General features: G+C 53.4%; 1 protein-coding gene across 4 annotated transcripts; it reads right to left on the reverse strand.

The window, feature by feature from the left end:
* Positions 1–384: 384 nt before the first annotated feature.
* On the reverse strand, positions 385–23689 carry TEF (TEF transcription factor, PAR bZIP family member). 4 transcript variants are annotated; one of them, XM_043881517.1, is made up of 4 exons: positions 23513–23689; positions 9849–10181; positions 5294–5514; positions 385–3954 (listed from the first exon to the last, which is right to left on the reverse strand). In XM_043881517.1, exons 1-4 carry the CDS (start codon positions 23613–23615, stop codon positions 3739–3741), a joined length of 873 nt encoding a protein of 290 aa, XP_043737452.1. In that variant the 5' UTR covers positions 23616–23689; the 3' UTR covers positions 385–3738. The 4 variants fall into 4 exon arrangements, with proteins under 4 accessions (XP_043737452.1, XP_043737454.1, XP_043737450.1 ...); XM_043881519.1 differs by having other exon boundaries at positions 9849–10166; positions 23513–23687; XM_043881515.1 differs by lacking the exon at positions 23513–23689 and adding an exon at positions 13595–13911.
* Positions 23690–25904: the final 2215 nt, after the last annotated feature.

A 25904-nucleotide genomic window follows, 5' to 3' on the forward strand; every position in this document is an offset into this window, starting at 1 on the left:
GCCCAGCAGACAACTGCACCCTGTGTTTAACCTTGTCTTTTAACTGTGACGGTCTCATGGTGTAGACAGAAAATGTGGCAAGAGGAAACAAGGAAAACCTCGAGAATCCCCCTGTGAGCACTGTTTACGCATGGCCGTTGAGGGTCCCTGTCTGGGGACACGTCTCATGAGCAGTTCCCCGGCGTTCCAACCAGCTGTGCTGCGCTTTCACGTGTTCTAACGGCTGAGGACGACACTGGGGCCCGGTATGTGTCCCTTCTCACTGAACGGTGTGGTTAAGGGGGCAGGGATTACTTCCACCTGACACGTGAGGAAACGGGCACAGACTGGGTAGGGTGGCTTGGCCCTGACGTGGGAAGGAGGACAGAAAAGACAGCCCCGCGATTCTCGTCTCAAAATATTTAATTTCGTTTGAAAAGGATACATTCCCGGCTTCCCTCCCGCCACGTCGCTTGGGCCCACCAGCAGTGGCACACTCGCACGCACACACGCACATAAGGCCAGTGGGCTACGCTCCGCATCTGCCCCCCGCCGGCTGGGGAGAAGGGGTTTGCGCCGTGCCTCCTTCCCCGGCATGGGTGAAGGAGAGAGGGGCCTGCTGGAATGCCAGCTCCCGGGGGAGGGCGCAGAGCCCCACACACTCTGTCACATCACATGCACTTAGAAAAATAAAACCAAGTGGTGCTCTGGCGTCCCCAACACTGTAAGACAGCAATATCCACCTGGAAGTCATCTTTGCCATTTTCTAGAAAAATTTATTGCACTTAATTAACAGATGTTAAAGGAGCTCTGGGGCGGTGGGGCTGTGCCATGAAAACCAGGGGGCTTTGAGCCCTTTGCTCCCAGGGTCCCGGATGGAGAGCTGCCCAGCACAGAGCGGCCCTTGTCAGCTGGCCCCCACGCCTGCTACCCCACCTCCGCCTGGAGAACTGCAGACACTGCCTGCCAGGGCCACAGGAGGTCCCCCCAACCAGGGCGACGCTTACCCAGAGTCAAGGGTCACTGCTACGTGCCTTCCCCAACCTCAGGCTCCAGACAGGCAAACCCTTTGCCTTGGGTCAAGGGTAAGAGTTACCCAGGTCCTCCACAAGACTGCTGGCCACTGTGAAAGCTCTCCCTAAATAGATATATATTCTATGTCTAGATATATGCTTATTATATGCATATTCTTGCAACATTCCAGCTCATTCATGATTTGCCTGTTCGGAGGTTGCAACTGAGGCGAAAGGGGGCGCTCAGGAAGGGATGGCCCGTCCCAGCCCACTGCAAGCCCAGGGAAACCCACTTACACTGGCATCTCTCACGTCTGGTGCTTTGCAGAGGATGTCAAAGACATGAGGACAGGAGCCTCAGTTTTTGGCCGTCAGCCCTAAGATGGAGAGGGCCCGGCAGGGAGTCAAAGAGACTCCCAACTCCATAATGGAAACTGAGGAGGCACCACCTCTCCTGCAAGGACTAAGAAGACATGCTTACCTGAGCACCCTTTTCCCCAGCATGTCAAACTCCACAGACCTCTCCTTCCTGTCCCTGCCGGACTCCTGACTCAAAGGGGCTCTTCTAGAAGAGGCCAGCAGCCACGCTCTTTCCAAGTGAGCACTTTGGGAAGGAACCAGACACCCACTGCCTGGGGGGGTGGGGGGGGGTGCTGGGGGCAGTGCAAGGGGTGGGCACCCAGACAGGCAGGAGGTGTGACAGAGAGAAGAGACAGCAGGCCATCACCCCACCTGCTGGGTCAGAGAGTGGACGCCACCCAGAGACTAAATATCCATCCCTTGGAGGGGGGGTGGGAACCGAGAAAACACAAACCATACACTTTCTGGCCAAAGAAAATGAAGAGCTTTTAAGCTGGTGGCTCTTCTCCCAATAACAAAATAAGAAGTGCCCTCTTGGTGAGTGGCCAGACCAGAGAGAGTGTGCCCGGGCGGGCGAGCTGCCCAGGGCAGGACACGGACATGCTGGATGCAACTGCCCTGTTGTGGTTACAAGAGTGGAAAGTGTTAACATGGTTTTCATAGAACCACGAAGTCAAAGTCGGGGGGGGGGGGGGTGAGGGGCACCAACGTCCCTCGACCTCAGGGACCCTTGTCAAGTCCCCGGAGAGGCGGGGGTGCAGGTCCCTGGAGGGCCGTGTGCTCCCCTGGGTGTGGTCCACGGCCAGTGGATGGCTTCCCCTGCTTTTAACATCTGTTATGAAAAGTCTTTAGGGGTCAAGGCCCAGGATGCGGAGCCACCACTTTAAATGAAACCAGTGGTGAACGCGACAAATGTGTGCCTGTCACCTCTGACCCCTCCTTACCACAGGCTGCCCGCCCTGAGCAAATAAATACACCCATCTCCAGGTGCCCAGCTGACCACAGCGAGCAGAGGGTTCCACGGATGTCCGTAACTAGTCTTCTAGGCAGAACCGAAGGACGAGTCCAGCCAGCCATGAAAGGAAGGAGCAGCTGCGAGGTGGACCCCTCCACCCACGCCTTGGCCGGGCCTGCATAGGTGGCTGTCTCCTGGGACCCAGATCAAGGGGTTTCTAGCCTGTGTCCAAGTCCCAGGAGCCTATTCTTCCGCATGAGCTGGGTGGGACCCGGGGGCCCTGCCCAGGGACGCCCTCCAGGCCGCTCACACATGGGTGGATCCTGAAGTGAGAACCAGGAAGCCCTCTTCTGCTTTTCGGGGAGAGCGGGCTCGGGCATGGCCCGCACGAGAAAGCAGAGCAAGAAAGAACGGGAGCTTCTCGAGAAACATGCCCGGCTCTCCACCCGAGGCACTGGGGGAGGGTGGGAGGGGGCTGTGGAGGCCAGTTATCTGAACACCATGCAGAAGGTGCATCCCGGCTCCAGGAAGTTAAGCTTCCAGGATGAGGGGACTTTTCTGTTAAAATCCAAGATCTGAGCTTGGTCACTGGGTGAAGAAAAACAGCAGGCCCAGAGGCCCAGTCTGGTGGGACAAAGGAGACTCAGGCAGCCTCCACGAGTGCCCCGGAGAAGAGTCGATGAGCACGGTGACCAGGGCGCGGAGACCACCGCTTTGGGAGTCTCTCCCAGCAGTGGATGGAACACACAGGGAGCCCCTCGCCAGGGCCTCCACCTCCCAGGCCTCGAGCCACAGAGAAAAGGGGTGAGGGAGCCAGGAGCAGTTGGGTGACCTTCTGCTGTAGGCCCAGATGCAAAGGTCATCCCCGGCTGCGCAGAGACCACACCCCCATGGCCTGGTGCCCACACCAGACGCTACAGAGGAGCTGGCGTGTCTTTCTACCTCTGAGGAAGATGGGAACAGAGGCTTCTCTCTCTAAGACTTTCTGGGGAGGATGACAGACCCACCCTGCCTGGAAATGCGCCCAGCTGCCTGAGAAGATGTAAGGGCGACAGCCATCACCACTCATTCTGCAGAGACGGGCCTGGCCTGGCCCAGGCTGGAGAAGAGGGAGAGTCAGGGAAGCCCGGGCACCCTGGGAGAGGAGAGCCCGTGCTCCAGAGGTCCCCTTCTGGGCCAGCTGCGACAGCCAAGGACAGAGACGAAGGCTGATTCACCGCCTTGTAGGTTCTCTCAAGTCCTGCAGGGAGGAGGCCGGCCCCCAGGGAAGTCGCCGCACTGGTCGTGTGTGATAATGAAGCTTGAACGTGAAGGCTCCGGGGCAGGTGCGCCACCATGCGCCCACGACGAGTCGTAAGTCTCCACGCAGGGGTGGGTTTCGGGGGCCCCGGGCAGAGGTCTGAAGTGAGGCAGCGCCCCGGCGGGGCGGGGTTACAAGGGCCCGTACTTGGTCTCATACTTCGACACGATGGTCTTGCACTTGCCCACCTCCTTGCGCAGCTCCGCCACCTCCGTCCGCAGGGCCGTGTTCTCCTTCTCCAGGAAGGCCGCCCGGATGGTGATCTGGTTCTCCTTCAGGCGCCGGGCGTCCCGGGACCGCTTGGCCGCCACGTTGTTCTTCTTGCGTCTCGTCCAGTACTTCTCGTCCTGTGGGGAAGGGTTTTTGGTGGGTCTCTCCTCTTTCCCATGAGAACCCACCCCTCCCCTCCAGCCAGCACTCCACCCCACCCACACTGATTCCTCTTTTAACCCCCATGGTGCAGCTGGGACCTGGGGACCCCTAGGGGCCCCGCCCTTACACCCAGCGAGCGCCATCCACAGACCCCACAGACTCCGAGTGGGACCACTGGCGGAAGGACGGGCCTTCCTCTTACCAGTGGTTTCTCTCTGCTGCTCCGACATACAGCACTGTCTGTACTCCTGCCTCACTCAGGCTGTGGCTGAGGGTCTGCACCCTGGCTCCAGTCCCCGGAGTTCACATCTTGGTTCTGCCACTTTCTAGCAGTGGAACCAAGTGAGTTCCTTAACCTCACAGTATCTCCCCACCTCGTCTTTGCAATGGGGGGTAATTACAGTAACTACCTCACAGAGTTGCCTGAGAATTAGAAGAGTTAATATGTACAAGGTGCTTATACCAATGCCTGGCTTACAGTAAGGATGCCATAAAGGTTTATCATTTTCATCGTTACTAATCTAAAAGCCTCAGAAACCTCTCAAGAGGCAGGTATGTTTATTCCCATTTTACAGATGAGGAACCTGAGGTCTGCCTGACTCCAAAGTTTAGGTGAAAAGTCCCTTTTCTGAGTTTTTCACAGTGGGGAAAGGAAAAACTACAAAATCCTCCTCTCCTCCCCAATCCAGTTGTGAAGAGCCGACTCAATGGAAAAGACCCTGATGCTGGGAAAGGTGGAGGGCAGAGGAGAAGGGGACAACAGGATGAGATGGTTGGATGGCATCATCGACTCAAAGGACCTGAGTTTGAGCAAACTCCGGGAGTTGGTGAAGGATAGGGAAGCCTGGTGTCCATGGGGTTGCCACAAGTCAGACACGACTTAGTGACTGAACAACCCTCAGCCCAGCTCCTATCTATAAAACCATCAGCTTCAAGGCTGCTGGCTCATCCCTGGGATGGCAATGTACAGCTATCTTTTGTCCTTCAAAGTGAGGGCTTGTTCAATCCCGGTTTCTGTGGCCGAGTGAGCTCTTGCCCAAGGGCTGGGCTGATGCCAGGGAAGTGGGAGCATGGGCACAGCTGGGAACCAGAATGGAAAGAGAAGTTGCGGGGAGTCAAGCTGGGGCCAAACGCCACCCAAATGCCTTTTTTTCAACCGCAGCGGGATGTGGCCCAAAGCTCTGAATGCACGCCTTTCTCGATGTGTCCCCAAGGAGGGTGGGTCCTCCTGGAGAAATCGAATGGAAATTGGGGAAAGCCCTTTGACCCCTGAGCCCATGCTGCAAATTCACTACTGCAGATGTACCAAGTTACCTTCTGCTCATCGGGGACAAAGACCTTCTTGGCCTTTTTGATCATGGGCTGGGGCTTCAGGTCCTCCTCGGCAAACTTGTGCTTCCGAGGGTTGAAGAGCTCCCCGCCGGGCACACTCGACAGGACCAGGTCAGCAGGGTCAGGATTGAAGTTCACGTCTACCTCCACGCAGTTGGGGTCGATGGGACTGGGGGTCTCCCTCTCCTTTTCCAGGGAGGATTCTGAAAGACAGAGAGGCAGGTGGTCCTGGAAAAGCCTAGACTCACTGAACAGTGAAGGCTCACGTCACATACCCAGACACCTACTTGACTCTCAAGGTCGCACAAACTACTGCTGCTTGGAGGGAAGAAAAACTGTAAGAGCACCTGCCCCCCACAAGCCAGACTGGCATGTGTGATTCAATTCAACAACGCAAACATGGAAAGAATTCTTCCCTTTAGGAACAAAATGCTCAAAAGGAAACAGGGCCTTCGAAAAAGACAAGATTTTCCGATTGTTTTTTCCCCCCAGAAATGTTAAGCAAAACATTAAATCATTATACCCCCTTAACTTCCTGTGGTTTCAAGTTCTCAAGTAATGAGAAACAGCTGAATCTCACCAGGAACTATAATGGTTTAGGGACACAGACTGAATAACGAAATGGCTTCCATTGCTGAATCCCTTGAGACCAATCAGTGGCTGTGCTCATTCAGTCTCATGACAACTCTGAAAGGGAGATGGGTGTTAACCTTATTTTACAGATGAGGAAACTGAGGCTTGGAGAAATGACAAGGTTTTCCTAGGGTCACATGGATGGTAAACTAAAATTTAAGTCTGGCCAAAAAAACAAAAAGCAAAAACCCTGTTCAAATCTTCTGTGTTATTGGGGATGTTATTTTTTAAAAATCTATACCTTTGGCCTACTTGCTCAATGCTACTTATAAGAGGACACAAAATAATTATTCAGTCAATAGATACATTATTAAACACCTACTATATGCCAAGCACTGTCCTGGCAAAGACAAAGCAGTGAACAAAACAAAAATCCTTACCTTCATGGAAAGTCATCCTATGGGAAAGGATGACGTTACAGAAGATAAATTACAAATATCCATACACAAGTGTTGGATGCCATGTGGATATTTGGGAGAAGAACATTTCAGAAAGAGTGAACACCAAGTGCATGGTCTGTGCACAGGCAAGTACTGGGAGACGAGAAGAGCAGAGGCCATTGGGCTGGAGTGACTAAGAGGGAGGAGAAACAGGATGGGAACAGAAAGCATAGGACCTTTAATCCCAATAAATCAGTGGTTTTCAGTCGGGAACAAGTTTGTTCTGCAGGGGACATGTGACCCTGTTAGGGTGGAGGGGCATCTAGTGGGTAGAGGCCAAGGATACTGCTAAACATGCTGCGGTGCAAGGACAGCCCTTTCCCCAAGCCCAACAAAAACTATCTGGTCTGGATGTCAACAGTGCCACTGATTTTGACTTTCCCCTTGAGGTGAAAGAAGTCACTGGAGGGTTCTGAGCAGAGGTGTGACATGATCAGACATAGGTTTTAACTGTATCATGCATGTAAACTACTTATATCTTATCAGACGGGTTAATTACAAACAGGGCTGAGTATCAGAGGAGTGAATGGCCAGGGATCAACATGGTAACTATAGGAATAAACAACCAACAGCCAAAGTAACAAAGCCTGGCAACCAGACCTCCCCTGTCCTGCTGGTGGGAGTATAAATGGCAACAGCCACTTTGTATCCTATTTGGCAACATCTACAAAAAACTGACCTGGTGCAACTCAGCTTCCCTTCCAGGGAGTATTCTGAAAGACAGAGAGGCAGGTGGTCCTGAAACAATCTAGAGGAGTCTAGGTGCAAGTCAGAATCCTTCCCATCAAACACTGGGTATCCGATGACTCAGCTGCTCTACTCCTTGGAAAATGCCCAACAGAAAATGCATACAAAGACTCACAAAATAAGAATTTTTTAAAAAAGAAAAAAAATGAGGGAAAAAAAAAAAAAGACTCACACACAAATGTTCATGGCAGTGCTATTAGGCATAACCCGGACCTGGAAACATCTCGTGTCCATCCGCTGAAGAGTAGGTAAAAACTGTGGTGTGGTCATGCAATACAACTTGGAGGGACTTCCCTGGTTGTCCAGTGGTTAAGACTCTGTGCTTCCACTGCAGGGGGCACAGGTTCAGTCCCTGGCGTGGAAACTAACATCCCAAATGCCGCATAGTGCGGCAAAATAAAACATGGAATACCATTCAGCAACAAAAAATGAACACAGCTTTGCCACAGGCATTAACATGGATGATTTTCACAGACTTGTGGAAAGAAGCTAGTCACAAAAGAATACATACTACTTATGTCCTTTCTACAGAGGAACTGAAAAATGAACTGTTTCATTTCTACCACATGTATAACTCTTCAGCATAAATCTTACTTTATTTATATCATGGTTTTTCTGTCACAGGAGTAGTTCATAAGTATGTTCCATAAATCTATTTTTAGTCACTGATGCCCACATGATTTATATATTACTATAAAGCTAGCTATAGGAAGCTATTAATGTGGAAGTGTAAATGTAATTAACTTATAATTACTTAAAAAAGAAGAGAACGTAATATACAGTTTCACTTACAGACGTTCATCTATAAACAAAATGAATCTCTGGTGATGGAAATATGGATGGTGATTACCTCTGGGGAGTGAGGACTGAGTGGGGTCAGGAGGAACTTCCAGAACACCGACAGTGTTCTCTGCCCTGATCGGGGGGTAGTTAGATGGGTGGGCTCACTCTGAAGATTCATCAAGCGGTACACCTATGATATGAGCACCTCTAGACACCATACTTCATTAAGAAGGTTTACTTAAATACAAAATCAGAGGGAAATTCCACCTAGGTGGCCTCAGTCAGGTATAAGAAGAGGGTTCATTTCCAGCTCTGTCCCCTACCCACACACGGAAGCAGCCTTTCAGGACAACCTGACCAGCACCAAAATGAGCTGCCTTCAAACAAGAATTCAGCTGGAATCAGCTGAAGCCTCTGAAGCTGAACCATTTACAGCAAAGAAACGAGGGACAGAGGAGCGTGTTAAAAGGCAATAGAGGGATATAACCAGAAAATCCAGCATGTGTGAAACTCTATAGGTCAAACAATTCAGCTTCCTCAACAAACAAACTGCAGAGAAATAAAAAGGAAGGAAGACCCCACAGACTACAAGAGATTTAAGACACATAACTAACTGAAATGTGTGGGTCTCATTTGGCTCCTGATTCAAGCAAACTGTAAAACAGTAACATTTATAAGACAAGTTTTTGGAAATTTGAATGCTGGTGGATTTACTGTCAATTTCAGATGTAAAACTGGTATTTCTGTTCCGTTTCTTAAAAAAATCCTTATAGTTTACATATACATTTGATTGAAAATAATCAGATTAGGGGAATGCAGGAGGTTATAGAAAACAAGACTGGTTATGAGCTAATCACTACGGAAGCGGAGTGATGGTTACTGGAGGTTCTTTATAGCAGCCCTTCACTTTCATATTTGAACATTTTTCTACAATAAAAAGAAAAAAAAATAGAGCATGAGAATTCCTTGGGTCCAGGTTCCCTGGGTGCCACACCAGCTCCTGGGGTCTTTCCCAGGAGACATCAGCTTATACGCCTTGAACTGAGTCTGTGGAAAGCTTCGCAAAGCCCCTGAAACAGGGACCATGCCTCCTCTGATGGGTTCATGACCCAGGGGCATGAAAACCAACCAACTGGAGGTAAAACAGAAAAAGGACAAGAGGATAAAGCAGGAATCCCAAAGATGGTATTGGTCCTGGCAGTGAAAATGCCTTCTTCGTGGCAGTGCCTGAGAAATACCTGGCTAAAAAGTCAGACATCCTGGGTTCAAGTGCTGCCTCCACTTCCCATCAGCTGTGTTACCCTGGGCAAGCAACCTAACTTCTGAGTTTCCTCACCTATAAAATGGGGATAACAGGAGACTTCCCTGGTGGTCCAGTGGCTAAGACTCTACACTGTCAATGCCTGGATTTGATCCCTGGTCAGGGAACTAGATCCCACATGCTGTAATTAAGAGTTCACATGCCACAACCAAGACCCAGTGCAGCTAAATAAATAAAATGGGGATAAAAGTATCAATCTCGTAAGGAGGTTTTGTGAGGATTGTGTGTTAGTGCCTGGCACAGAATACATGTTAAATAAATGTTTGCTATTGTTATTATTATTGCCTGAGCTTCCTATGAATCGCAGGCAAAGTGCACATGGCAGTAGAGAGCAGTACTGTGGAAAGGCAGGATGGCACTGCTATCCTGCGAAGCCTCCGACTGGGATTGCTCACTCCACTGGGCTGACCATCTGCAGCAATCAACCAACAGGAAGGCTCCGGCTGCCGCTGAGGGGATGGCTATTTTTATCTCCAGCCTTGGGGGACTGTGCTGAAAGGTGGGGGAGCAGAGGGCTTCTGCTCACAGTAGGTCCAATGGGACCACGCAGCCCCCTGGGAAGTGGATCTCCTTGGATGAGGCAGGTGGCCCTGCCCGAAGGTTCATCACCAACCTGTGCTGGACACGGTTTCCGAGGGCTGAAAGACGGCGGTGGAGGAGGATGGTGGGGATGCCGTGGAGGAGCTGGCTGACTCCTTCCCTTCTAGCTCAGCCACCGGCAGCAGCAGGTTCTGCACCAGGTGGGTGGGGCTGGCGGGGATGCCATTCTCCAGCAGGAACTCATCCAGGTCCATGTACTCCAGGTGGAAAGACTCGCCATCGTACGGGATGGTTTTGTCCCAGATGGGCGGCATGAGGGAGGCCGAGACGGCCATGGTGCTGGCTGCTGTGGCTTCGTCTTCCTCCAGCTTTTCCTTCCCCTTTTCCTTATCTGCAGACACAAAACCTGTGGTGAGACATCTCTTGAGAGAGTAACTCAACCCCAGGAGGCACATGGTGAGCCTCGCAGGGCAGAGCCACCTCTCTCGGAGTCCTGATCCATCCATGCATGCATTTACAAGAGCCCACACTATTCTCGAGTTATAACCTGGTGTTTGAACGAGGACCACTGGTCTCCTTTAGAGATGGCGGCACACCCTCATGTGATGCACATCCATGCCTGGGCTTCCTAGGATGCTCGCCATTAGCTCTGAGGCCTGATGTAGTCCCAGGGTTAATTCAGAATGGGCTGTAGGATTAGCATCTGCTGGAGAGAGGCTACCGGTGGGGGTTGGGGGGTGGGGAACGGGGTTTCTGACCCTGCTACCTCAGGAAAGGGCTGACTCTTCAGGCCAAGCACTTGCTTTTTCTTCTGTCCTGTCCCCACCCTGCCTGCCACCCACTGCAGTGATGTGTGACCTTAGCAATGTCATTTAACCTCTCCCAGCTTCAGTGTCCTCCACTGTAAGTAAGGATAAAGCTCCCCTCTTCAGTGAAGACTAGAGGTGACATCTGAAAGTGCCTTGTAGAGCTCCTGGCACACCCCAGGCATTCATTATTACAGTGAGCTTGCGCAAGGAAGGGATTGTGTTTGATTCATTTCTACATTGTGGGGACCAATACAGGACCAGGCAAGACAGCAGACCCCAGGAAGATGAGTATACTGAATGAAGAAGGCTGGGTTTGTAAATAGAGAGGGCCTGGAGCTGTCTTTTCAGGACCTTTTTCAGAGCAACCATTTCCAGAGACCATCTGCTTATCCCTCATTGAGCAGAGAAGACTTAAGGCAGGTTTTCTGGGAAGAAAGAGATGCATGGAGCTGTAGAAGAAAGCAAGCATGCTCCCATTCAAAGCAAAACTAATCAATCAGTGGGGACATGAACCCACCTAACTGTCTCAGCCCAAAAGTTACACACGTGGATGGATATCCAAGAAAGGGCAAATTGAGAAAAAAAACAGAAAAATGTGACAAGGTTGGAAGAAAATCAGAGTGACAGGGAGGCAAATGACAGAAGTGGGAGATAAGATCATGACAAGCTCATAATGGGTTTTCAAATTGAGGGCGGCAACTTTGAACCCTGGTTTCTGAAATGAAACAGAAATCAAATACGATTATGTTGGAAGTAAACCAGTCATGTATGGACTCCTAGACCTCAGACAGCCAAAAAGCAGCCTGTTGGTTCAATAAAAATGGACACACCCAGTGAGTTAAGAAGGTGGAGGTTTTGACAAACAGAATTTGGTCATGGCTACTAATACAAAGTAACTCGAATTCTTGCAACTGCCTTCTGTACCAGGCTTTGGTTTAAAACCAAACGGGAAGTAAGAAAGCCAAGCTTTGGTGGGCTGGGTGGGCCAGATGGCTTCCCTGTTCTCCTTCCCTGAGACACTGACTCTACATTCTGTTCAGAAATGACTGAGATTTCTGTTGGGTGGGGGTCGTGGGGATTAAAGGAGGCAGAAGGGAGGAGACAGAAAGACAGCCATACTGGAGGACTAGCACCAAGTTCCAGGGTTTGTCTGGCCTAAGCAATTAGCACATTGTTAATCAGTGTTTTTATAAGATGAAATTTTAATTGTAGCAGATGTTCATCAGTGGTTACCAGTGATACAGTGTAAGGACTGGTGATGTGACCTTAAGGAAACATCCTCACCGCTCTGAGCCTCTGCTTTTTTCATCAGAGAAGTGGGGTAATACCCTATAGGACGGCTGCAGAAGACTAAATAAGATTATGTCAAGGCGCTCTGGAAGAATTCTGCAAATGTAAGGTGGAACTATTATTATGGATGGTTATTATTTGGTAATCTGACAGAACCTGACAGATGTGCACACCTGTCCTGGGGCAGCTTGCCTCAGCCCCAGATTTGGAACAAAGCATTGCCTTAAAAATAAAAGGGTCTGTGCATATGAGGTCCTGAAGCGGAAGGAGAGAGCCTGGCCTCACCTAATGTGCTGAAGCTATTTATAACCAGACCATGACAGCCATAGGGATGGGAGTCTCAGAACACACTCAAGAAAGGAAGAGAAATGGCATTTTTAAAAAGAAAATGAATTCCCCAAGAGCGGTAATTCACAGAAGGCCCATGCCTTCCCCAATCCCTGAACGACACCAGTGGTTCTTGGAAAATGAAATCTCAGAAGATTGAAAGCATACCTCAGTGCACCTGAAACTCCACTATAGGTGGTATTCCTGCTGCTCCCTGAACCCCATGCTCTCAGACCAAAAACAAGGCCAAACTTGCTTTCCACAAAAGCCCAGGGACCTTTGTGGCCTAGGAAACAAGACAAGGGCTTCCCAGGTGGCCCAATGGTAAGAATCTGCCTGCCACTGCAGGAGACACTGGAGACCCGGTCCGATCCCTGGGTCGAGAAGATCCCCTGGAGGAGGAAATGGCAACCCACTCCAGTATTCTTGCCTGGAAAATCCCATGGACAGAGGAGCCTGGTGGGCTACAGTCCACGTGATTCCAAAGAGTGGTGACTTGACCGAGCACACATAACAGCAAACAGGACAAAGACCAGCCCTGTGGCCTCAAAGTCTAGGGTCAGCCCCAAACAACCAGGTAAAGGGCCTCGATGGCCTCTTTCTGACCCTCATCCCTCTACCTTCTTCCCAACCTGCCCCTCAGAAGGCACCTCCCGGCTCTTCTCCTGACACCCCTCTCCACCTCAGCAGCAGCCCTGAAACTCATTTCCAGGAAATCTCCAGTGAGGAACCAGAACCTGGGGATACTCACACGCAGGGAAGAAGGCAGGTCCTCCTCCCCGCTGGGAGGAGGACGGCCATAAACGAAAGCAGTTCGCTACGTTATATCAGGGCATCTCAAACTTTAGCGGACTGTGGAATCACGGAAGTGGGGTGGTGCCCCTTAAAATACAGAGTCCTGTCTCTGAAGCCGCAGATCCAGTGAAGGGTGAAGGGTGGGGCCCAGAAATGGGCATTTTAAACAAGCATCCCAGGTGATTCTGATGCAGGGGTCCCCAGGGCAGGCGCCCTGGAGCGTCACTGAAGTAGCTGCTGCGACCCCCATCAGCCTCCTCGATAACCCCTTCACGTTGCGCGTGCTTCGGACCCTCCCCGATGAACCTCCTCCCCGCGACCCCCACCCGACTGCCTCCCTCCCCCACCCTTCCCCACCAACCCCCATGTGACTCCGCCTCTCAGCTCATCCGCTACCCCTTCCTACCCGCTTTCGCCTCGCCCTCCCGTCCCCAATCCTTCCTGGCCCCATCCCCCAGGCTGGACCACTTCAACCAGACCTCCGACCTCCCCAGCCCCGCCCTCACAAGGCCCCGCCCTTGCAGAAACCCCGCCCCCAGAAGCGCGCGGACCCCCACCCCCACCCCACCCTACCCCACCCCCCGCTGCCTCCCCTCACCGAGGCGCGTCTCGCGTGGGGGGTTCTCCATCAGCTTCTTGAGGACCAGAGGGAAGGAGCCCGGCAGGCCCCTTTCCCCGGCTGCGCGCCCCAGCCCCGGGCCAGGCCCCGCCTGCGGCTCTACAGGCGGCTTCTTTCCGCCGCCCGCGTCGGACATCGTGCCCCGCGCTCGGCTCGCGCGCGCCTCGCCTCGCCTCGCCTCCCCCGCCCGCCTGCCCGCCCCCCGAGATGGGACGGAGCCGTGCGACCCGCCGCAGCTGCCGACACGGGCAGCTACTGCGCAGGCGCGCAGCGGCGCCCCCACCCCCCGCCTCCCTCCTTCCATCCCTACCCCGCGGGCGGACAGGCTCTGGCTTATTAATTTTTCATAAGGCCAGGCCAGCTTCCCCGGATGGCGGCCTTGGATTGGCCCATCCCGCGAGGGGGGGCGGGGACAGGCGCAGCCTTCCGGATTATGATTGGCTAGGCCGCCCCTGCGTAAACGCCACACGTGCGGCGCCAGGTGAGAAGCAGGGCCGCAGGCCCCGCCCCGTCCTCCTCGCTGTCACCTGATTGGCGCCTGCCGGGGCCTGGGTCTGGGGGGCCCTATCCGGCGACAGCCCCTGCCCCTCAACCCGCGCTTTCGCCTTCGCCGTAACCCCTGCCCCTCTCTTGGACCACTGTAACCGCTCTCCCCTCGCATCCCAGTCTCGCCACCTTCCGGACGCGCCACCTAGAGGAGGCGGGGCTGGCAGTGGCCATGCCGGCGGGGGTAGCCTATCAGAGAGACCCCTGGGGTCCTCGCGGCCGTTTCCCTCCTCCTCGCCGCGCCCCGCCCCGCGGGTCACGTGGAGCTGCAGCCGAGTCCCGCCGCGTGGGGAGGGGGGGAAGAGGAGGAAGGCGCGGAGCAGCCAATGGAGGGCTGGGGGCGGGGCCCTGGGCGGTGCACGAGGCGCAGCACGTGCGGGGCTGCGGCGGGGAGGGAAGGGGCGGGCCTTTCTGTTCTGGGGAACTCTGCCCAGGGTCGTGGTACCCGGACTCACAGCGCAGCCTTCACCCCGCCTCGCCCCCACCCTGCGACCCAGAGGTTGGCTGAGGGCAGGGTTGGGGACGGCGACCTGCCCGCCCGTAGGGACGGCTGGAGCAGGCTTGGCTGCCGCTGAAGATGGTGTCAGATTCTACCCCCTGATCCCGGCTTTCTGGTGCGGGCGTGGCGGCCAGATAAACACTAGCGTGGAAGGCGCATTCTTGAGGCCGCGGGTGGAGAGAGAGTGCCCGGGCCCCGAGCCAGGGCGGGAGTACGCGCTTCCGTCCTCGCGCTTAACTAGCCTGTGACCTTGGGAAAGTCCAGTTGCTTCGCTCGAGCCTGTTTCCTCGTACATAAAATGTAGGGGTTGGGCTGGATAAATCTCAAGTCCTAAACAGCTCTGAAATTCTGTTCCTGTCTAGGATCGTCCCTTTTTCCTAGGGTGAGGAAAACCAAAATTCCTCCCTCTCATAATATATGCAAATGCTTCCTAGGAGTTCATCAGGAAATGGCGCGTATAAATGTCGAACATGAGCGGGGGGTGGGGTTGGGGGGGACACACATGCGGACTCCTTCTAGGAACCTGTTCCTACAGGTCACCCGAACTTTGTACCTCTTGATAGCAGGAATCATACCCTGCCTTGAACCCAAACAATACTAGGTATTCCCTGCCTGAGAGGGCAGGGACTTTGGCTTATTTGTCCCTATGAGACCAGTGACTCTTGCCTCCCAGGAGCGAGGCTGGGGGAATGCAGGGCGCAGTCCTTGATTCATAGAGTAGGTGTGTGACCATGACACCCAGGTAGCTGAAAGTTGTCAGGCTGATACAATCGGTACTGAGAGTTAAAGAAAGAGGCTGGGCGCCTGAGCAAACCTGGAAAGCAAAAGATTTGAAGGAACTCTGGATGGTGGCAGAGGACAGGTGATGGAGTCTGACTCCAAAATTCAAGTTCTCATAGCCTCACTCCTTAAACTATAATCACTTTCTGAGTCTGATATCTCCAGCCTATTGCTTCATCTCTCCAGGCTACCTTTCCTATTCTATGTCTGAGAGAGATGGGGAAGAACTGATCTTGTGAGGCTAGCATAAGCCAGTTCGTGTAAAATACACAATTGTTTTTGTTTTGTTGTTTAGTGGCTAAGTGGTGACTCTTGTGACCCCATGGACTGTAGCCTGCCAGGCTCCTCTGTCCATGGGGTGTCCCAGGCAAGAATCCTTCTCCAGGGGATCTTCCCAATACGGGGATTGAACACATGTCTCCTACATTGGCAGGTGGATTCTTTATCACTGAGCCACCAGGGAAGCCCTAAAATGCACAGTTGCAAACCTGCAGTAAACAAGTCATTTTCATAGCTTTGCTACTGTTGATGGGTACAAATCCACTGCTTGATGTATCCATTATCCTAGAAGCAGGTACAGTGACCATGTCAGTCTCTATTTAGTGAAAGTACTAAATTATGTACAGAGTTGTTGCAGAGTTGTTGCAGAGTTATGTTGCAGTGTTTTTGCAGAGTTGTTGCAGAGTTATGTTGCAGAGTTGTTATTAGTGGGAATTCTGTATGTGGCTAAACTAAGATATCTTTAGGATAAACTGACCTAGAGGTTTTTAGAAACGAATTTCAAAGGACAGTCCAGGGAAATTGATTAAAACATAGGGGGAAAAAAATGTATGAGTTTTAAAAAGACAATAGCTAGTTTGGCCAGGGAGAGACTTACTGGATTACTGTTAAATGTATATTTTCATAGCTAATATGACATTATTGACGGAAAAAAAATTCTCAAGGTATTAGGGGAGGATTTATAGTAACAAAACAGTGGAAAGTTGTAACATTTGTTTATGACAAAGGTGGTATGTAGTATGAGATTTTAGATTTAGTTTTTTTTAAAGATTAAAAAAGGTTTAAAAATATTTAAATCTACAGTTATTCAAAAGGGATAATATACACTTCATTTACCACCCAGCCTGGAGCAACAGGCAAGTGGCACTGGTAAGCAGGTTAAGAAGCTGGGTAAACAGGTTAGGGCTTTAAAACTTTGTTCTGATTTAGTCCTCTGTTCATGTACTAACACTCCCCAAAAAGGGTTTTTTCCCCTGGATAACCGCAGGGTAAATGGTGTGTCACAGACACCGCAGGAACGTCATAAACATGTTCTCTCTCGTGCTTACTTGCAGGCTGGGGGGTTAGCCATGCTGCCGATTGGCAGCGTTCAACAGCACCATCCAGGAGGCGGGTGCCATTGTGTTCTTGTCTTCATTCTCTGGCGGATGGGAAAAGACCCACAGAGTCCTCTCTCTGCCTCTGTCTCTTATCAGTAAAGTGGGAATAACATTGCAGCCCCTCTTCTTAGTGGAGGAAAACCTGTCAGAAGCGGTTAGCTAATTTCCACAGTGTTTCATAGTGTTTCATAATGTAATTTCCATAGAGAGCCCTGACAAAGAAAGAAACTCTATGAAAATAACATGTTGTTACATGGTTAAGAACTTAAAACTGTGAAGTAGCACCTTTGTATTCTAAAGTATTAGGGTTTCAATGCAGCAGCTTCTTGAGGGAGGTGGGGGTCCTGGGGCAGCACTGACTGTCGGGATGAGATGCAGGCCTGGGTAGATACTCTCCTCAGCGGCTGCCTGACTCCTTGTCCTTGGACAAGTGACTTCTGCTGCCTAAGTCTCAGGTATTTTTCTCTTGGAAACAGAAATGGATCTGCCTACCTCACAGGGTGGTTATGAGGATTACGTGTGGGAAGCAATGTCAAGTGCCAGCCTGAACGGTGTATGGCATGGATTGCGTGGGCCTCCATGCTTCGCCTTCATTCAGGTTGTGTTGGGTGAGGAGTAGGATTTTTTGGGGTGGGGGGAACAAGGTGGGTTCTAGAGTCTAAGCTACAGCAGAGAAGGGATGTGAAATGTCCATTTTCCAGAGTTGGTCTGGCTTTAAATTCTACTCTTTAGTGTTCCAGAAACTTGCTGACCACCCCAAGTTAAAATTTTAATTCAATTGAACATATGCAGAACAAGGGCCTTTCATAAAGCTATTATACCAATTTGGGTTATTTAAACTTGAAGCTGAGAGGGGCTAAAACTCCAGCACGGGAGCCTTTGGCCCCATAATGACCTCTTTGGCGTCATAGTCAGTATCTTGCAGGACGGTATGACCCTATCTCCTGACTTACTGCAAAATGTGACATGAGCCTGGTGTCTGCAAGAGCAGGACAATGAGAAGGCTTCCACTGAGCACTGACAAAGCCCAGTTATCTGTGTGCTTTGAGATCTCAAATGCAGGAGAACACAAAGCTTTGTTCAGGGTAGTCACTCAGTAAATATTTGTTGGTTCACTTTGTTGTTGGTGCCGGTAGGAGGGCTAACAAAAACTTTCCAGAGCTAGGTCATGCACATTTGGAACATTATTAACATTAAATAACACTCGTGTTTAATTCACAATCAAACCTAGAATAGTAAATAAAGGCCACCCTTACGGCAAGTCCTCCACTGCTGGCCTTGCCAACGACTGCTCCTCTTGAGCCCACATACCTGTGGCTGCATAGTTCTGGGCTGCGGTTTGTACGTTGGTCTCAGTGTGTTCTGGGGAGAGGTGGTGGGTGGAGGCCCTTCAACTCTTGCCCATCTCTCAATACTCTCAAGAGTACTTAGTTTCCTGTTTGGCTTGCATTTTGTCCACTGCCCAGCTTAGAAATATAGAATGATATCCACCCCAAGAGTACTATTTCTAGAGAGAAGCCCTTACCTCCAGGCTCTGCAATGTCTCAACAGCCACTTTCTGAAAGCTAAGGGTTCTCCAGTGGAGGCGGTGTTGGTAGGGAGTGGGCTCTGGAGCTGGAACATGTAGGTTTGATTCCTGCTTGGACTACTTCCTGTATGACCTTGGGCAAGTTACTTAACCTCTCTGAGCCTGAGACAGAAGGGAGCAGTTCAGGCACACTGCTGAGAATAGCACTTGGGAGCATAACACGCGCTCACCTGAAGTTTAGCTCTTACTACAATCCCATGTTGGGTTGTCCTGGAAACACCCCATTCCTCCCAACTGGCCATTGCCCCAAGAATAGTTGGGGGGAGGGTGGGGCCTTGTAGTCAGGGAGAAGATGGCCTCACTCTTCTTTATGACCTTCAAGGCCCTGCAGGCTTTCCCCTTGAGAGTCTCTCTAACCTCACTCTTCCTTCTTTCCCACTTATTCACCTTCTGCAGCCACAGTGGCCTTTTTTTCTTCAGACACGTATCATTCTTGACCCAAACAGGGCCTTTGCAGGTGCTGTCCCCCCAGCCTGAAAGTTCTTGGTGTAACTGGCCCTTCCTCACCCTCCAGGCTTTGGCTCAAATGTCCCCCTCTCAGAGAGGCCGGCCCTGACCCTCCGGATTGCTGTCTCTCTCCCCACGGGAATGCAAACAGCAGGCGAGCAGGGCAGTGTTTGTCTCACTCGCTCCTGTGCCACATGTTAGCAAGCACTCAGCATGATGAATGTTTCGATGACGGCGGAGGTACTGCCCTGAGACGTGGTTCTAGAAACCCCAGGGAAACCTGTGGGTAGGGAAGAGCCTGGAAGCAGGCCAAGCTGGGTTGGAGCCCCTCGACAACTGTGTAACCTTCCCATCTCTGAGAGTCAGTCTCCTGGTCTGTAGAATGGATAATCATACCTCTCTTGCAAAGCCGTTTCACAGATGGTAATGTAAAAGCACTGAGCATAGTTCCCAGCCACACCTGGGAAACAAGGGCCGTTAGAACCAGGATTCATTCCCTTAATAACCTAGCCTTGGGACAGGCCTGTTAGGATGCAGAAGCCATCTGGATTGCTGGCAGTGTCTGGCACTAGATGAGAATGAGTTTCTCACATTTCTCTGATTGGTGATGGGTGTTGGGTGGGGGGACAGGTAGAGAAGAAAGGTAAGCCCCTGACACAGGAGGTGAAGAAGAAGCTGGCCTGTGTACTGGCCCTGAGGGTAGCCAGTTCCTCTGAGTGTGTTTCCTCACCATTAGGAGATGGTAGCGAGGATTAGAGGCTTCCCAAGTGGCGTGGTGGTAAAGAATCCGCCTGCCAATGTAGAAGACACAAGGGACACGGGTTTGATCCCTGGGTTGGGAAGATCCCCTGGGGAAAGAAATGGCGACCCATTCCGGCATTCTTGCCTGGAAAATTCCATGGACAGAGGAGCCTGTTGGGCTACAGTCCATCAGGTCGCCAAGGGTCAGACGCGACTGAGCAACTGAGCACAGCAGAGCACAATGAGGATTAGAGATAACACGTGCAATGCATGTATGGCCACTTCTCCCTCTTCTTCCATGGAAGCAAATTTTGTGACTTCTTGCTCTGGTTCCCCCAGGCTGGGAGTGGAGGCTACTGCATAGACCGTCACTGAGGCCAAGCTCAGGACAGCCCAGGCTGCTCTGAGTCCACCCTCTCTCCTGCTCACCTCAATTCCCCAAGGGGAGGTTACCCAGAGCCCTGCTTCTGCCCCAGCAGGTCCCACCAAGCCAGCTCAGCTGGGCTGTCCTGCTTGGCACAGGGCTGATGGCACCATGACCCTAGGAGCCTCAGCATGTGTTTCCATGGAGACAGCCCTGCGTGTGTGCCCACAGCCTTGCCACATCCACTTATTTCCAGGAGATTATCCACAGAAAGGAGGGAGCGAGGGTCAGACAGCAGATGTGATGTCCACGGAAGGAGCCTAACCAGGCCCAGCTGCTGTTTGTCTTTTGCAGAGAAAACAGCATGGCATTTCACAGTTTGCAAACACTTTCATCTGGGATGTGTCATTTATTCCTGGCCACAAGCCTGTGAATCAGGTATTCTTTTCACAGAATGGGGATGGAGAGAGGCATGTCAGGGATACCTGCTGGGTAGCCCACAGTGATTGCAGTTAGGAGCTCCTGACCTAGGGACCCTACCTTCCCAGCTCAAAGTGAAGGCCTTGTTCCACCTCTGCTGTGCTTTCACGCGCCGTGGTTCCCTGAGTGACCAAAGCTGGCAGAAAGATGAGATGCCAACCTCTGAGCACAGCCAAGGAGTTGGGGACTAAAAGTGCTAACGATGTGGTTTGAGAAGCCGCATCTTTCTGGAAGCTGGAGAAGAAAGTGGAGGGTGAGCAGTCTGGAACGGAATGCCTCCTGGGAGAGGATCCACAGGAGAAAAGTCAGGCAGGAGAGCAGGAAGAACGGTCCTTCGGGATCAGGGCCCACAGACAGAGGGGAAACTGAGTCAAGGCTTGGGGCACAGACCCACTCTCTTGCTGGACAGAGATTTCTCTACCCACAAGAAAGCTGGTTTTCTGGGTGGCCCAGAGTGAGGGGCTACCGGGTGGTGGTTGTAGCCTAAAGACAAGGAATCTGGAGTCTGGAGAAAGTCTGCTCCCCCAGGAAGTTGGAGAGGCGGTCTGCACAGCCTGGGAAGGGAGGCCCGGGGGCAGCAAGAGCCAGAGGCCCCACAGTCGGGGTTCAAGGAGCATCGTTGAACCAGAAAGCAGAAAGCCTGCAGGGAGAGCAGGATCTTGTGAGAGCATGGTCTCACCATCCTCAGGACTCTCCTTGGATGTCTCCTCCCGCTGGACCCCAGGTGTGCTCTGCACGTGACCCCTGACCCCCATGTGAGCTGAAGCACAAGAGGCAACCGGACCACTGTCATCCTCCTCCCAGGGGGATTGAAGCCAGAGTGAGGAATGCATGTGGGGAGAGAAGCCCCTTCACCAAGAATTTTTAAAGCACAGGTTGTTCCTCGAACAGCACAGGTTTGAACCATGCGGGTGTCACTTATACGTGGAGTTTTTTCACTAAACGCATACAGTACGACCCAATCTGTGGTTGACTGAATCTGAGGATGTGGAACCATGGATCTGGGGGCGACCATAAAGTTACAGGCAGGTTTTCAACTGCGAAGGGGGTTGGGCCCTAACCCCTGAGTTGTGTCAGAGTCAAGTACACCTTTTCCATGCCGGCTGGGAATTCCTGCTTTGATGGCCTGTGCCCTGTCTTCACCAAGGTACACTGCCTCCAGGTGGATACTTTCATGAAACATTTGGAGAGTCTGGGCGCTTTGGAAAGTGGCGACGTCAGATGGAAGGCAGTATTAAGAGTGAGGTCTTTGTGGGGTGTACTGGCTCCCTTGAGTCTCCAACCCTCGCCCCCTCATTTTATCCACCCGTCGGCATCTCCCAACCTGTCAGGGTCTCATGCTTCGGACCCCCAGTGAGAGGCCACATAGAGTAGAGACAGGAGGTGGCCTGAGACTGGTCCGTCTCCCATGGACCAGCCCAGTGTACCAGACTCACCGTCCTCTGTCAGTCTGCCAGCTCTTGACAAAGCTCTGCCTGAGACCCTGGTTGGGGGGCGGGTTTCCCCTATGCTGGGCCTGGACTTTGCCACCCACAGTGACTGATGGGGGCTTTCCACAGGGCTCTGGGGACCAGGTGGGAGCCAGCAACCAGCAGCTGCTGCCACACTTCATAAGCCTTGTTGCCCTGGTCTGAGGAGCTGCACCCTGAGTCGCCCCCAGGAACCCTTCCCTGCCCAGGTGGGAGCTGTCCCCGCAGACCCACCAGCAGCCCAGCTGCCCCCTGTGCCCGCCCTGGGCCACAGGGCCACCCAGCCTTCTCTAGCGCTCAGACCAAGAAGGGAGCCCTTCACATCCAAACGTCCCGCCTCACCTCCCCACACGAGACCTTCAGGGATGGCAAGAAAAAGTCAGCCGTGGTTCTTTTCCAGGCCAAGTTTCCAGAGGGGATGGGCTTCTCCCAGGGAGCAGCCAGGACTCTGAGTGCTGGGAGGGCAGAGACTGTCCGCAGATGAGGTCCGAGGGGCCCAGAGCTCCATGAGAGAGAGCGCATAGGGGACCCTGCCAAGAGCTCTGGGCGCTGACTTCCTCCCTCAGGCGGTGTCTCCATGCTCAGAGCCTGCCACCCTCCTTTCCTGAGCCCGGCTCCCTGAGAGGCATGTCCAGGCAGGGACTGTGGTGTGCGTCCTCAGGCTTCAGAATTTGGGAGTGGGCTAAGGGTCCCGTGGAAGGGGCTACCTGGTGATGAGGTGGATCAGGTACCCTCAGGGGTGGTGAGGTGTGGGGAGGGAAGGGAGAGGCCTGAGAAAGGTCCCCTGAGGGGCCACCTGGCACTCAGGTCAGGCCCTGGCAGCCGAGGGGAGCTGGGCTCCATGAAAGGCACCCCTGGGGTTTGAGCAATGAGGACCTGACGTCTCAGAACAGAATAGATGTGGGGAAATATTTGTTGGGAGGGAGAGCCCCGAGCAGGCTGGCCCCCAGAGTTCTCGTGGCCCCGGGGTTTCTCAGGAGGGGCTCAGGAGACACCTGGTGCTGGCTGCCGGCTCTGCCCCTCGTCCACACCCTCCTCCACAGGCTCCTTCGCCCCGTGTTTGCCTGTGGTATCCTAGGAACCGGGGCTTTCAGCCTGTGGTCCTGTTACATAACAGCTTCCATCCCGTCGCCGGGTCCAGCACCTCCGGCGAGCAGGAGCTGAAGCAGGCGCCCGGAGGCCAACCTCTCCCCGGGGACACAGGCGGCCGGCCGCCTGAACCCACAGCTTCTGCTGGTCCCCTGCACCCCGACATGCGGAGTGGGGAACGTAATAAGCTGTCAGCATCTGGTGCGTTCCCTCAGCAGGGCCCTCTGGTCCTGTCCCGGTCCCGCGTGAGCCCCTCACCTGTCAGTGGCCACATGCTGGCTGCAGCTTCCCAGGGCTAGCAGACCTGGGGGGGCAGCCCTGGAGAGGCAGAGGCCCTCCCCACCATGACCCTCTCTGCACCCCGGCCCTTCCTCGCCCGGGGAAGAAGCCAAGGGCAGACCCCTGCTGATGACCCTCCCTAGTCTGGAGATGCCTGTCCGGCCACACTGCCCGTAGCGGCCCCCACCCCTCGGGCACCTGGGCGGCCGGCCATTGCAGGCCACCTCCGCTCCTACCTGTCCTCTTCTCTGGCCAAGGCAAAGAGTGCTCGAGCAGGGACTTGAGGACCTCCGGCATGTCCATGGCAGGGGCCACTCCGATCCGGTCACAGCTCGACATGGCCCGGCGGGAGGTGCTCGCTGGGGGAGTTTAGAAGCAGCTGGAGAGGCAGGCTCGGGCCCAGGGAGAGCTGCAGGCTCTGGAGGCAGGCGGGGCGGGAGCCCGAGGCAGCCAATGGGCAGCACGGGCCCCGGCCCGCCCGTCCACCCCCGGCTCGGCCACCTGCCAGCTCCGGCTGCAGCCAGGCCTTCCCTTCCCGCTGCCTGGCAGGGCGGGCCTGGCCCAGTGCCAGCATCAGCACGTGGAGCCACAGCACCAATCCTCTGACAGAGAGCCTGGTGTTATCTAACTTTGCAAAGGGAAGTTCTCCCCCAGGCTGGGAGCCAGAGCCGGGCCTGCCGGGTGAGAACAGTGAGCTGGCTGCCCGCCCACAGCAAGCGTGCACCGCACACTCAGGCCCACTCGGCAGAGACGCTCCAGAGGCCAGGCCCTGCGGGGACCCGAGACCCTGGCCGCAGGCAGCTGGGCACAGAGGATGTACTGTGTTGGCGAGCACAGGCCCACGAGTGGGCGTCATGCACTTACCTGCGAGCTTGTGAGTCTCGAGGGGGTGTTGGTGTGTTTCGATGCTGGTCTATAGGCTGTGTACATGCACACGTGCCCTGCAAGGCACATGGTATGCGGGTGGCATGGGTAATTGGGGCTTTACGCTATCTGCAGAGCCTGAAGCCTGCTTTTCTAAGGGGACCTGCAGCCTGAGATCCCTTTGACCTTCGGGGACAGAGGGGTGGGGGAGATGAGGCAGGTGCCCAGCGGACAGGTACTGGCAGGCAGGCAGAGTAGGCGCCACTTAAGGGGAGCGGCCCTGCAGACTGGCTCAGGCTCTTCCTGGGACACCGTCCTGCTTCTCAGCCTCTGCCCCAGCCTGGGGGCCTGGGCAGCAATTGGCTGTTTGCCCCAGCCCCCTCCCTGGCCCTCTCACCAGGACACTGGCCTCTGTGGTCCCTGGGCCACTTACTTGAATGTGAGGTTGAAGCCATGATTCCGTATGGCAGTCTCCACAAAGACCGACGCCAGCCTTGCCGGAGCAGGGGAGGTGGGGTGGGGGGTCATCGGGCTCTTCCCCTCCACACACTGATGTAGCATCTTGAACAAGCTGTGTTGCTCTTTGGAGTCTCAGCTCCAAAACCACCAAATGTGGCGACCTTCACAGCTCCTTTCAGCTTGGTTCTGTCTCTGACACTCCAGTTTGGGTGCAATAAGCCTTTGGTTCCCTGCACTTGTAGCTGATTTCTGTCATCTTTCCCCACTTTCCAAAATCCCATTTTGCCCAAATAGCAGATATGTCAGGATGCCTTTGAGCCTCTCCTTTTCCCAGCAGCCCCCAGCTTATTCCCCAATTACCCTGTTTTCCACCCCAACGTGTGCGTGCATGCATGGTACTCATTTGTGTCCAACTCTCATGACTCCGTGGACTGTAGTCCGCCAGGCTCCTCTGTCCATGGGATTTCCCAGGCAAGAATACTGGATTGGGTTGCCATTTCCTCCTCCAGGGGATCTTCCTGATCCAGCACATCTCCTGTGCTGGCGGATTCTTTACTGCTGAGCCACTGGGAAGCCCTTTTCACCCTAATAGCCCTCCCCAAACCATTTGTTCCTTCCCCAAGTTAAAAATTAATTTCCATTATTGAATACGAAAAACAGTATGTGGCTCAAAGCTTTTGATAAAGGTGCACTTCAGGAATCTCATTTCCATCCCTGTTCCCCTTCCTCATAACAGATTTAGTTTCTTATTTATCCTCCCAGTTCCGCTTGCCTCTGTGACCCCGGAGGGGTAGGGGTGAAGAGTGTGGAGGACCTGGTGTGCGGGTTGCCTCAGTTTGACCTGTGACTCGCAGGCTGGGGCTGGGGCTAAGTTGGTGCATTTACCGTCTCTTGGCCCACGAACACTTTCATGTGCCAGACTGGCTTTATTCCAACAGTGAGTGGGCAGGTGCCCACAGAGTGTGATTTGGGAAGCAGCGGGAAGTCCCTACGTGTCTCAAATGTGCCCGCCTGCTACATGTTATTTCATTCTTGGAAGTTCGCTCCTGTCAGACCCCTTCCAATGCACAAATGTGTGAAGCCTCTAAGACTGTGAATGATTGCTCACTGCATACCTGGCACCAGCCTAGATCTTGTAAGGAATTCAGAGCTAAATAACAGACCGGGCCAGGCAAGGCCCTGCCCTTAGGGAATTTTCATGTCATGGAAAGTCAGTTCACGTGGCACCCCCACTCACAGCCAGGGTGTCCAGATGGCAGCATCACCCATGGCTCACACAGGGGCCACATCAGCAGGATGCTGGGT

The sequence above is a fragment of the Cervus elaphus genome, chromosome 22 (assembly GCF_910594005.1).
Source record: "Cervus elaphus chromosome 22, mCerEla1.1, whole genome shotgun sequence".
Taxonomy (NCBI): domain Eukaryota; kingdom Metazoa; phylum Chordata; class Mammalia; order Artiodactyla; family Cervidae; genus Cervus; species Cervus elaphus.

Bases quoted from the DNA above. Each gene is read 5' to 3' on its own strand.
- TEF (XM_043881515.1), bottom strand. From the start codon at position 13,751: ATGTCCGACGCGGGCGGCGGAAAGAAGCCGCCTGTAGAGCCGCAGGCG. The intron at 10,182-13,594 runs GTGAGGGGAGGC...GTCTCACCACAG, and splicing joins CCCACGCGAGACGCGCCTCG to GTTTTGTGTCTGCAGATAAG. The intron at 3,955-5,293 runs GTAACTTGGTAC...CCTTCCCCACAG, and splicing joins TTGTCCCCGATGAGCAGAAG to GACGAGAAGTACTGGACGAG.